Source organism: Erythrolamprus reginae, chromosome 1 (assembly GCF_031021105.1).
Source record: "Erythrolamprus reginae isolate rEryReg1 chromosome 1, rEryReg1.hap1, whole genome shotgun sequence".
NCBI classification, from domain to species: Eukaryota; Metazoa; Chordata; class Lepidosauria; order Squamata; family Dipsadidae; genus Erythrolamprus; species Erythrolamprus reginae.
Window position 1 is genome coordinate 42044044 of NC_091950.1, and position 12719 is coordinate 42056762.

Sequence of the window (12719 nt, forward strand, 5' to 3'; positions counted from 1 at the left end):
TTCTTCCCATAACCTATCCCTTATTGCATGCACAAATTCATAAATCATTAACATCATTCAGTCTTGATGCCAGCAAAAATTCATAAATGTTTTTTTTAATGTGGAAACATCTTGTTTTAACGTTAATCAAACAAAGAAACTTTATACTCTTTCCTTTTGCTTAGTCTTTATTTCACCATAGTCTTCATTTCATCATAGGATTGTTGTAGTGTTTGATCTCTTCAAATTTTCTTTTTCCCATCTCAAAGGATTTTTCAAGGCTCTGGATCTTCCAGGATATTCTCTTTCTCATCATAACATCTTTTAAAAATTATCTATAGAAGCAGACATCATTGCTGACATTGTAGCTGCTATTTTTGACCCCATATGTCAAAGATTCCTAAAACATTTCATGTCATTATTTCCTGTTATTTTGTCTCAATGTTCACCAAAACAAAAGACAAACCTTTCTCTTTTTTCCTTTTCTTCCTGGAATCTTTAGTCTCCCTCTAAGTGTCCCAATTTCCAAAATTGTAAAAGTGGGGAAATCTTATGATTTAAAATAGACTAACGTAGTTCCCCCATTGCACTATTTAATTCAGGGGTCGACAAAGTTGTTCAGAATCTAGGAGCCAGCCAAAAAATTTAGGAGCCAGAATTTTTTTTAAGCAAACTTGGTTTTTTGCCGAGTCTCCACCTGACATCGCTTTCACCCCCTCCCCCCCGGCGCAGGCCTGGCTCCGCCGAGCCGGCTCTGCTGTACTCCCGTCGGGATCCGAGGGGAGACCGTTAGTCAGAAACCGAAACAGAGAAGAAGGAAAGGGAGACCGGGCCGGGGACGCGGGTGAGGGGGGGAGGGGGGAGGAGGGGTTACTGGTCGGAAGTCACCGCGCACGCGGCCGGAGGAGGAATGAACAAAACCTCACGCCGGGAGGGGAGGGGCTTCCGCTTCTCTCCGAAGGCGGGTGAGCGGCCAAGATCGGAGCGTCTGTGTGCGGTGGGGGGGAGTGAAGGGGTTCGAGTAGGAGGCGGAATGGAGGCAAGGGGGGGAGGGAGAGACGCACGCAAGCGCAGGGGACGCTGGGAAAGCAGCTCGCTCCGAGGTTGATGGGCGGAGCTACGGAAGCCAAGATGTACCATTTCTGGGCGTAAACACAAGGCGGGAAAAATATACTGTATACCAGTGTTTCCCAACCTTTTTTGAGCCGCGGCACATTATTCAAATTTTCAAAATCCTGGGGAACACTGAAGGGGGGCGGGGCGGGCTAAAGAAAAGTTTGGACAAAAAAACCCTCTCTCTTCCTCCCTTTCGCTCTATTTCTCCCTCTTTCTCTCTTTTCCTTCCTTCCCTTCTCTCTCTCCATTCCTTTCTTTCTTTCTTCCTCTCTTTTTTTCTCTCTTTCTCTCTCCCTCCTTCCCTTCCTCTATGTCTTTCTCTCTCCCTTGCTCTCTCTTTCTGTCTCTCTTGCTATCTCTTTCTTGCTTTTCTCTCTCTCTCTTGCTCTCTCTCTCTCTTTCACTGTCTTGCTATATGTCTCTTTCTTTCTCTTTGCCTCTCTTGCTATCTCTCTTTCTTTCTCTCTCTTTCTCTCTCTCTGTCTCTCTTGCTATGTCTCTCTTTCTTTCTCTTTCTCTCTCTCTCTGCCTCTCTTGCTAAGTCTCTTTTTCTCTTGCTATGTCTCTCTTTCTTTCTCTCTCTCTCTGCCTCTCTTGCTATGTCTCTCTTTCTCTCTCTCTTTCTCTATCTCTCTTTCTCTGCCTCTCTTTCTTGCTCTGTCTCTCTTTCTCTGCCTCTCTTGCTATGTCTCTCTTTCTTTCTCTCTCTCAGCTGACTGCAAGCGGGAGCCCTGACGGCGGCAGCTGGACGTGCTGCTGGACACCGTATATGCCAGGCCCGCAGCGCCAGCAGCACGTCCAACCGCCACCGTCAGGGCTCCCGCTTGCAGTCAGCTGAGAGAGAGAGAGCTCCCTCTCGCCGCCAACATCTTCTCGCGACTGCCTGCGGCTGCTGCGGCTGCCCCCCCCCCCGCTCCCAACGCCAGTGCCCTCCCGCGGGGCCACAAAGGACACTTGCCGTGGATGACAGAGAAGCTCCAGCTGGGCGGGGCGCTGCCGGTACTTCCGTCCCGGGGCTCCCGCTCGCAGCTGTCCCCCGGCTCCTGCTCGATGCCGGGGTTTTCGGCGCTCTCCTGCTGGGCTCCAAAGAAGGAAGGCGGGAAAAAGGCTTTTTCCCGCCTTCCTTCTTTGGAGCCCAGCAGGAGAGCGCCGAAAACCGCGGCATCGAGCAGGAGCCGGGGGACAGCTGCGAGCGGGAGCCCCGGGACGGAAGTACCGGCAGCGCCCCGCCCAGCCGGAGCTTGGCGGCACACCGGTTGGGAAACGCTGCTGTATACAGTACATACAGTACAGCAGGCAACATTTTCTAGGCGCCAGACAACATTTTCTAGGCGCCACTGGCGACCAGGCGCCTGGGTTTGTCGAACCTTGATTTAATTATTTTCAAAATCTTATAGCAAAAGTTCTGCTATTACAAATTTGCCTGATGACCAGACCCACCGGTAGAGATGGGAAATCCTGGGGAAAAAAATGGGGAAAATAGTTTTTTGTTTGATATTTTCCATACAGCTTTGGGGGGGAAAGGGGGAAACCACCCCCCTCCCCAATTTTTCCATTTTCAGATCTTCACATCTTTACCCACAGGTGAAGAATTCCAATTGCTAGTTTATTTTTCTGTGCCTATTTCATAGCAATCTTCCCAGACTGGTAGTTTGCCCCTGCAAAAAACACTAGGTGAGGTTCAATGGCACTTAAGTGGGATGGTGATGGTGTCAGACCTTGCCTTCTTGCATCTTGGTAACCATTCCAGAGTGATTCCCCATTTGATCCCTCCTCCTGACTTGGGTCAGTCTCTCTCTGACACATAGTAATCCTTTGATTCGCTTATAAAAATGCCTTGTCTCTGACTTTTTGCTGTTTATTTCAAACATTTAAAGCTTATAACTTTCTCAGAAATACAAGAATTTCTGCTTTTATGGCCTAAAGCAGAAAGATAAAGAATTCCATTTGTAAAGGTCTTTTTTTTCTGGCATCTTTTCTAAAAGAGCAGTCTGTGGATTGCATTTTTCCTCTGTAAAACTAATTCTGCTAATTGGAAAACATAGCATTTCAGCTCATATTAATGCACTAAATAATTGAACAATAAAATCTTTAGTATATTTTTAATGAACTGTGCCCCACGGGAAATCTTTTAAATTCACATTTGAAGATCCGCTCACGTTGCTGCAGATCTCAAGCTGGGGAGGTGGGTAAAGAAGTCTGCTACAGAATTGCTGAATAGCAACCCATCGGAGGTCAGTTCTACTAATTGGCAATCCTACCAATTGAAAAGGCTACTTGTTGAAAGGGCTACTTTTTCAGAAAATGCTAAATCAGAATTCTTAAGAATTCTTAAGACTTCAAGCACGCAGTTACTGAATATGCTAACAAACCTGGACACCTCCATCCAGGTTTATGTACTGTGTCATAGTTAACCACAAATTGGTTACATGATTCATTCCTTTATCATTACGGTATGCTCTATGAACTCAATCTTTTTTGAAGATCACTCCCAAACTGCAGTTAGTGCAAAAATATGTTTGTTGCTAATTGCTACTGCACGAATCCCAGCAGCCGATAAGGTCCCACAGAGTTGGCCTTCTCCGGGTCCCGTCGACCAAACAATGTTTGGCAGGTCCCAGGGGAAGAGCCTTCTCTGTGGAGGCCTCGGCCCTCTGGAATCAACTCCCCCCGGAGATTACAATGGCCCATATCCTCCTTGTCTTTCGCCAGTTACTCAAGACCCACCTATATCGCCAGGCATGGGGGAATTAAGACATCTCCCCCAGGCTTTCTTATATTTTATGTTTGGTATGTATGTGCTGTATGGTTTTTAAATTGTTGGGGGTTTTTTATATAATTTTATTATTAGATTTGTTCCATTGTTATACTGTTTTTATTACTGTTGTGAGCCGCCCTGAGTCTTCGGAGAGGGGCGGCATACAAATCTAATAAATTGAATTGAATTGAATTAAGACACAGATATGTGGAAGGAAGCCTTATCAATAGCCTTCCAGCTGCAATTGAAAGTGATATTTTTAGCTTTTAAAGCTGGTTTGGCATCAAGGTACCAGCAAAGACTATCCATTCTAATCATATTGAGCTGTCTGAGGATGGCTTGCAGGAGAAACCACTGCTGTTATGAGCCAGGATTCTGATTTGGACACTGACAATGTTGCTCCAACTGAGATTGTAGATGATCAGACTTAGGAATCTTCAAGTCATAATTCATCTGAGGAGGCATTTTCTGATCAGGTGGAGAAGTTGGATGATTAGGCACCATCTCTGAAGTCTGGATGCTTGCAAGCAGTGAACAGAGCAATGCCAGACAATGAGACTTCTATCTAAGCAAAGGGTGAGGCCTGAGTAATCGCAGCCAGCTGCCTTCAGTCTCTGTTAGAAACAGCAGCTCAGAATAATGGTTTGTGATTCTTGGACCTACCAACTACAGTGGTACCTCTATCTAAGAATGCCTCTACTTAAGAACTTTTCTAGATAAGAATCGGGTGTTCAAGATTTTTTGCCTCTTCTTAAGAACCACTTTGTACTTAAGAACCAGAGCCCAGAAAAATTTCCCAGGAAATTTGAGAGCAGCACGAAGGTCCAGCCAATTTCCTGCCATTCCCCCTGGGTTCCTCTCTTTAGCGCAGTATATGGGAGGTAGCCTCACGCCAGATGTATGGAAGGCGGGTGCTCCTCGCCGCCTCAGAATCCCTCTTTTTTTTTAAGCCTTAAAGTTTTGGATTTTTTAAAATTCCCTTCACCTCACCTTCTTCCTTCAGCAGCGACTGTCCTCTTCTACCTCCTCCTCCCACCCAAATTCCGAGCTTTTATTTCTTTCCTAATGGGTTTGCACGCATTATTTGCTTTTACATTGATTCCTATGGGAAAAATTGCTTCTATTTACAAACGTTTCTACTTAAGAACCTGATCACGGAACAAATTAAGTAGAGGTACCACTGTACTTGATTGGCTTTCTGTGACTTGGGATTATGCCATTATTCTTGGACTTTATCGACATTTTTTTCCAGCAAGCATTCTCTCTGAGAGACATTTAAATTACATTTCTGTCTGCTGTTATCTGCTTCAGCTCCTGAGTACGGTGTCTACGTGTGTACAGTGATCCCCCCATTATCGCGAGGGTTCCGTTCCAAGACCCCTCGCGATAATCGATTTCTCGCGATGTAGCGGTGCGGAAGTAAAAACACCATCTGCGCATGCGCGCCCCTTTTGCCATGGCCGCGCATGCGCAGATGGTGTTTTTACTTCCGCACCTGGGAAGACCCAGCAGCTGAGGAGCCGCCTGCCTGCCCGCTTGTCTGCCGCTTTTCCGCTTGTCCGCCGCTCTGGGAGTTGAAGACCCAGGGAAGGTTCCTTCGGCCGCCCAGCAGCTGATCTGCTCGGCAGCGCAGTAGCAGCGAGGAGCCGAAGATGGGGTTTCCCCGTTGCCCACGCAAAGGGGAAACCCCATCTTCGGCTCCTCGCTGCTACTGCACTGCCGAGCAGATCAGCTGCTGGGCGGCCGAAGGAACCTTCCCTGGGTGCCACCCGCCGCTCGAGAGCAAGAGGGGGAGAGATAGAGAAAGAGAGAGAAGGAAAGAAAGAGATGAGAGAGGGAGGAAGAGAGTGTGAGAGAGGAAGAAGCAAGATAGAGAAAGAGAGAGAGAAAGAAAGATGAGAAAGGAAGGGAGTGACGTCATCGGGTGGAAAAATCGCGATATAGCGTTTCGCAAAGATCGAGATCGCGAAACTCGATCACTGTATTCCTGCAACCTTGAAGGCAGCACCGCTGCCAACGTCCCAGTTGGGTTAAATGAGGCCAGAAAGAGTAGCTTTTGGATCTCTGCTCTTTTGGGATTCCAGAATTACAACCACTCAGAAGCCATTGACAGTTGAACTGTTCTAAAGAGTGTCTTTGAGCTATGAATGGCCACTACAGCATTTCTATTCTGACCTAATAGTTTTTACCTTTGTTTTTTTTCTTTTCTTTTTCTTCTTGGGATGCTATTGGAGTTGTGAAAGAGTTCCACAATGACAGGCATTTTATTGCATTTGTTTTTCTTTTTACTATGGATGTTTTACTGCATTTTTATCTTATTAAAAACTGCTGGAAGTTTGTTTTAGCAGCATACCCATTTCAATAATAAAAACATCTATCTGTTTTTGACAGCCCCAGCTACTAGACTCAATTTTTGGTTTTTTTTAAAAACAACAACAACAAGCAAATCTGGTAAGTCAGAAATTAATATGAACATGTCTGTTGCTTAGGAACAGGTCAGATATAAGGAGGCCATAAGCCTGATATTACCATCTTCATTTTGCAAGAAGAGATGTAAACTAACCTGGCTCCCTTTCTTTGTGGAAAACACAGCTGTGCAGCATAGGATGGGTTTTGTTCAGTCTGTAGCTTCCTTTTTGCCAGCCTTCCCAACTTTTTTGATCACCGTGCTACAAAAAAGACATTGAAACTCTAGAAAAAGTGCAGAAGAGAGCAACCAGGGTGATAAGGGGACTGGAAATTAAAGCATATGAAGATAGGTTGCAGTCTAGCGAAGAGAAGGACCAGCGGAGACATGATAGCAGTCTTCCAATACTTGAGGGGCTACCACAGAGAAGAGGGGATCAGGCTATTTACCAAGGCATCAGAAGGCCAGACAAGGAATAATGGATGGAAACTGACCAAGGAGAGATTCAACATGGAAATAAGGAGGAATGACAGTGAGTGATCAACCAGCTTGCAGGCGGAAGTTGTGAGAGCTCCAACACTTGAGATGAGACTGGATTGACATTTGTCAAAAATGGTGTAGAGACTACTACTTGAGCGGGGGTAGTGATGGTAGTGTCGGAGTAGATGACCTACAAGGTCCCTTCCAACTCTAGCAATCTAATCTAATCTAAACCTGACATTCTCTGGACCAGTTGAGACTCCCAAGTCCCAGAATTTCCCAGATTTATGATCTTATGTCATTACTGGAGCCAGTCCCAACCAACCTTGAAAGCGCTCTATTGAGAAGGATTGAGGATGCAATTCACATCCCTATTAAGTGGGTTACTGGTTTAAAAGTTCTCATTTAAAAAAATCCCCCCCCCCCAATATACTGTACAATGTGCTATACTGCAGGCCACTGAAGCTGACTGTAGGTCAGCGGTTCAAGTCTCATCACAGACTCAAGGTTGACTCAGCCTTCCATCCTTCCTAGGTGGGTAAAATGAGGACCCGGATTGTGGGGGCAATATGCTGGCTCTGTTAAAAAGTGCTATTGCTAACATGTTGTAAGCCACCCTGAGTCTAAGGAGAAGGGCGGCATAAAAAAAATTGAATAAATAAATAATACTTTATAGGATATTTATGTGGTTGAAGGAAGGCACCAGCACCATTAATAGGTTTGGAGTTGGAGAAGAAACAGACCCCCCCTTCCCCCATATCCAGAATCAATGCAATGTTTTTTTAACTTTGCAAATCCTGTTGATAAGAATGAGACCAATTAATCATTTGGTATGCAGTCACTTTTGCACATTTGGTTAGGCTAAAAATCAGGAGAGTGAGCGCTAATCTATTTAGGCATGAAACCAGCTGGAGTAAGGCACTACTATTACTACTAGTTTTTTCTCATCATTCCTATCACCCACTCCCAGACTGTATGACTGTAACTTGTTGCTTGCATCCTTAGGATTTCTATTAATATTTGATTATTTTATTTATTTACTTATTTATTAGATTTGTATGTCGCCCCTCTCCGAGGACTCGGAGCGGCTCACAACAAGCAATACAAAGTACAAATCCAATATTAAAAAAACAATTTTAAAACCATTATTAAAAACAATCATACAGCCCAAACAAATCATACATAAAACGGAACAGCCGAGGGGCATATCAATTTCCCCATGCCTGGTGACATAGGTGGGTTTTCAGGCGTTTACAAGAGGCAAGGAGGGTGGGGGCAGTCCTAATCTCTGGGGGGGAGTTGATTCCTGAGGGCTGGGGCCACGACAGAGAAGGCTCTTCCCCTGGGGCCCGCCAGATGACATTGTTTTGTCGCCGGAACCCGGAGAAGGCAAACTCTGGGACCTAATCGATCCCTGGGATTCGTGTGACAGAAGACGGTCCCGAAGCTTTGTTTCCTCATTGCTTATTTGACCCCTATGGCAATCGTTCCTCATTTCTTGACAAATGTATCTTTTCTTTTATGTACTCTGAGAACATATGCACCAAAGACAAATTCCTTGTGTGTCCACTCACACTTTGCCAATAAAGAATGATTTTATAATACATGTGATTTTAGCGATGTTTTAAATTGGTTTTTTACTTATATTGTATTTATACCTGTTGTCAGCCGCTCAGAGTCCATTTGGAGTGAGCGGCATATTAAATAAATAAACAAACAAATTCTATTCTATTCTATAAATCGACCCAAGCAATTTTTCCCCCAGTAGGGATCGATTTTCTATAGGGTTTTCATTCTTTCTTCGCGCATTGACTGCAAACGTTCCAGGAAACCTTTCCAACGACCGCGAGGCGGAGGACCACCAGCAGCCGCTTCAAAAAGGGGCGTCGGTACCTTCCAGCCTTCCGATTCCTCCCGGGTCTTTGAGGAGGGACCGTGGAGCACGTGCCGAGCCTCCTGCAGAAGCCCGGGGCCTCCCCTCCGGCACGCGCCTGCCGAGGCGCACGGGCCCGGCGAGCGCGTGCGTAAAATCCGCTCCCCTCCCTCCTTCCTTCCTCTTTTCCTGGAGGGAAGGGAGGCGAAGCGGTGGATGGAAGGATGCGCCTCCTTCCCGATTAATGGAAAAGCGGCGGCGAGGGGGGGAAAGCAGGTGGCCGAGGAAAGGTTGTCGCCGCCCCTCCGCAAGTCCTTCGGTTGGAAAAGTGGGTCTCTTCCCCCGCTGCAGGAGCAGGAGCAGCAGCAGCGATGGCGACCGATAGTAAGTGCCCTCCTTGCAGGCTTTTGCAGAACGCGGGCTTCTTTGCGGGCATTCCCACTCTGCGCTTGGTTTGTGTGTGTGTGGCCTGATAACAGGCTGACATTTTTGGAAGATCTTTTTTTTTTTTGAGTGTGTGTCTGTGTGTGTCTGTGGATCCTCTCCTGCTCTTTGTCCTCATCTGTCCCCTCCTCATCCCCCCCCCCTTTTGCATTTAGCTGCTGCAACCTGAGTTTTTTCTTCCCGATCTCTCAAATCTGTCTTCAAATCGTAGTCAGGTTTTCAAAGTTATGTGTGTAATTTTATGTTCTTTGCGCATCGTTTCTGGCATATGGTATGGTTGTAATGTTGACTTTAGAATGTTTTTAATATTATATTTGCTACACTGTCACTGTTTTGTTGTGAGCCACCCCGAGTCTGCGGAGAGGGGCGGCATACAAGTCTAATAAATTAAATTAATTAAAATAAATTAAATAAGAGACAATTGAAGGTTTATTTGGGCCCCCCGACTTTTGATCTGACTTCCAAGGATCTGAGGCCCTGGGCTGGGCAGCTCTGTTTGGATCTTATGGCTGTCGATTTGATTATGTTATCACCATCATCTGCTAGCAGGGGGCTGGGCGAAGTTCTAACCTAGTTAAGCCTGAACTCAGAATTGAGTGTGATTGCTGCTGCAGAATACAATGTGTGGCTTTCCAAATATTGCACAGCAATCGCAGCCATCACAGTCTGTTTTAGATGCTGATTGAAAAGCCAGCAATGGACAGTCAGAAGCCACCATTCCTGGAAAGCTTGTTGTTCTGGGTCTTGGTCTCTGCAGTGGCAAAGCTTCACTTTCAAGTAGGTTACAGCAGTGTTTCCCAGCGAATGCTGGCTGGGGAATTCTGGGAGTTGAAGTCCAGATCTCTTCAAGTTGCCAAGGTTGGGAAACACTAGGTTACAGGACATGAAGGGGGAGGCCTTTAGCAAAGAAGCATCCTCCTGGGCTATGATGAAATGGAGGAAGGGTAATGGCCCAGGAAACCAGCAGCCCTCTGTTAATTTCACAAGCAACTTAATTCCCTAAAACTGGTACAATATCAGCTTATAGTGAAGGTGAAATAAATAGACAACTTAAGTTCTGCTTTGAGACTCTTCAAGAAAAGGCAAAGCATGTAAAGCAGCTTTCATCGAATTTGATAACCTCCCGACTGGGGATTGTGGGAATTAAAGATAATCCCCATTCAATTAATTAAACAGATCGAAATCATATGGGGCTGCTGTTTCGACAGCTACTTTCATTGCTTTTTCTTTGAGGGCCTCATTTAAGATATTGATATACCTTTTAAGGCTCAAATGGATTAGGGCAGAACTAACTTGTTCTGAATCTGGGCATTTAGAACTTCAAGAGAGGGCCCTATAAAGATTTCTGTGGTTGGAGATGGGCAAGGTGGCTTTTATTCTTTGCCTTTAGAAAAATATTTCAGACACATATTTTTATAACTAAAATCAAACCTTTTGTTTCTGATGACTTTTCTACTTGCATGTTAGGTATTCTATTTTTCTTTTGAATGTTACAAGTTTCTTTTATGCTGTGAGTTGCTTTTCATATCCCACTTCAACAGGAAGTTTTAATATTACATAATTTGGGTGCTCAACTTTTTAGGATGGCATATATTTTTTTTAATTCCACATACAGTCTAACATCATAGATTGACTAATACTATTTAACTTTTTAAACTTTCTGTTGTCCATATTTTAAGAGAAGAGATAGAAGTATATGTTGTTTGTATTAAAAGTCTTTCTAGATTTTATTTATCATGTACATTGATTCTTAACATTTGTGAACAGGTTGTAAAGGTTCCCCTTGCACATATGTGCTAGTCTAGGGAGCGGTGCTCATCTCCACTTCAAAGCCATAGAGCCAGTGCTGTCCGAAAACATTTCCGTGGTCAAGTGGCCAGCATTCAATTCAATTCAATTTATTAGATTTGTATGCCACCCCTCTCTGTAGAGGGGCGCCAGAGGTGTGCCGAATGCTGTTACCTTCCCATCAAAGTTGTCCCTATTTTTCTACTTGCATTTTTTACATGTTTTCGAACTGCTAGTTTGCAGAAGCTGGGACAAGTAATGGGAGCTCACCCCATTACACGACACTAGGGATTCGAACCGCTGAACTGCTGACCTTTTGATTGACAAGCTCAGTGGCACTTAGCCACCTTGGCCCTTACGGTAATATTTGTGAATACATGGTATGAATTTGTCAAATTGAAATTTAGACAAAAACATATCAGACTAGGGAATTTCTCAGAATGTAGATTTTTTATTATCATGGTTCATTGCACACAGTCATCCAGATATTCAGGCTGGATTTGGCGTTGTTGTCTGCTTATCAATCTTTCTGTTAGATAGGGTGAATGGAAGAGGCAGACAGAAGTGGCTTCAAAAAACAACAGCTCTTTCTGTGGCAACTATTTACAACCCAGCAAAGGCTCTGTCTGACAGCCAGCCCTTTTATAGGAGCTGCCAGACAGTCTAGCCCAGGGGTAGGCAAAGTTGGCTCTTCTATGACTTGTGGACTTCAACTCCCAGAATTCCTGAGCCAATCATGCTAGCTCAGGAATTCTGGGAGTTGAAGTCCACATGTCCTAGAAGAGCCAACTTTGCCTACCCTTGGTCTAGCCAATCAGCGGTTAGTATTTTCCCTCCAGAATGGAGGACCTGACTGAAGGTGCCTGACTGTATGTGCTTCAGTCTGAGAAGATCTTTCCAAGGTTGTTGTCTTATTGTTAGTGGTGGTGGTGGTAGCAGCAGTACTACTACTAGTAGTGGCAGCATAAATGAGAAAGTTATAATTATAAACTTCTTCAAAGACTTAGGCCTTTGCATATAATGTATCTGAAGTATCATTTGAGCCTTGTTACTTGTGCCTGGAGTGAGAAATCTGGATTGATTTGTTCAATGATCCATTTTCCCCCCCTCTGATATCTTCTCAGAGTTCAAAAACATCAAAATTTCTATTTATTTCTCTCCTACTTCTTCAAAATCCAACTTCCATGTGAATAGAGCATTATAAGGAAAATAAGAGCTTGGAGAATTCTTTCTGGATATAGACACATCATGACATCTGAATATCTTTAACAAAGCCTTTGTGGTTATTCTACCATGTTCTACCTACACTGCTCAACAATAAATAAATAAAGGCAACACTCAAAGAACACATCCTAGATCTGAATGAATGAAATATTCTCATTGAATACTTTGTTCTGTACAAAGTTGAATGTACTGACATGTGAAATTCATTGTCAAGCAACTTCCTAAGTGGACGGTTTGATTTCACAGAAATTTGATTTACTTGGAGTTATATTGTGCTGCTTAAGTGTTCCCTTTATTTTTTTGAGCAGTATAATCTGTGGAATATTTCTCATCTGCTGATTATTATTCATAGTCAATCCAAAAAAAGCAGAATCTGTCCAGCACTTCAGTATTTTCACCATTAGTTTTTAGATAGGTGGTTGTATCTGTTGATGTTAAGGCTTCATCAAGTAGGTTTTTATTCTGTTTTAGAGATGCTTGGCTGCATAGCTGGAGGTATAACAAGCAGGAAGAGGGAGATTGTGATCCCCTTATATAGAGCGCTGGTGAGACCACATTTGGAATACAGTGATCCCCCGGGTATTGCGACCGCGATCAGTGCGAAATGGCTATATGGCGATTTTGCAACCCGGAAGTAAAAACACCATCTG

The 12719-nt window shown here is 44.4% G+C and overlaps 1 protein-coding gene across 1 annotated transcript in view; it reads left to right on the forward strand.

Moving 5' to 3' along the window:
* The first annotated feature begins 8739 nt into the window (after positions 1-8739).
* Positions 8740-12719, forward strand: part of SYT16 (synaptotagmin 16) — a 147992-nt gene continuing 144012 nt past the window's right edge. Inside the window, 1 exon segment of the mRNA XM_070750983.1 lies at positions 8740-8997. Within this exon segment, the coding sequence (XP_070607084.1) occupies positions 8985-8997 (13 nt within the window). The 5' untranslated portion in view covers positions 8740-8984.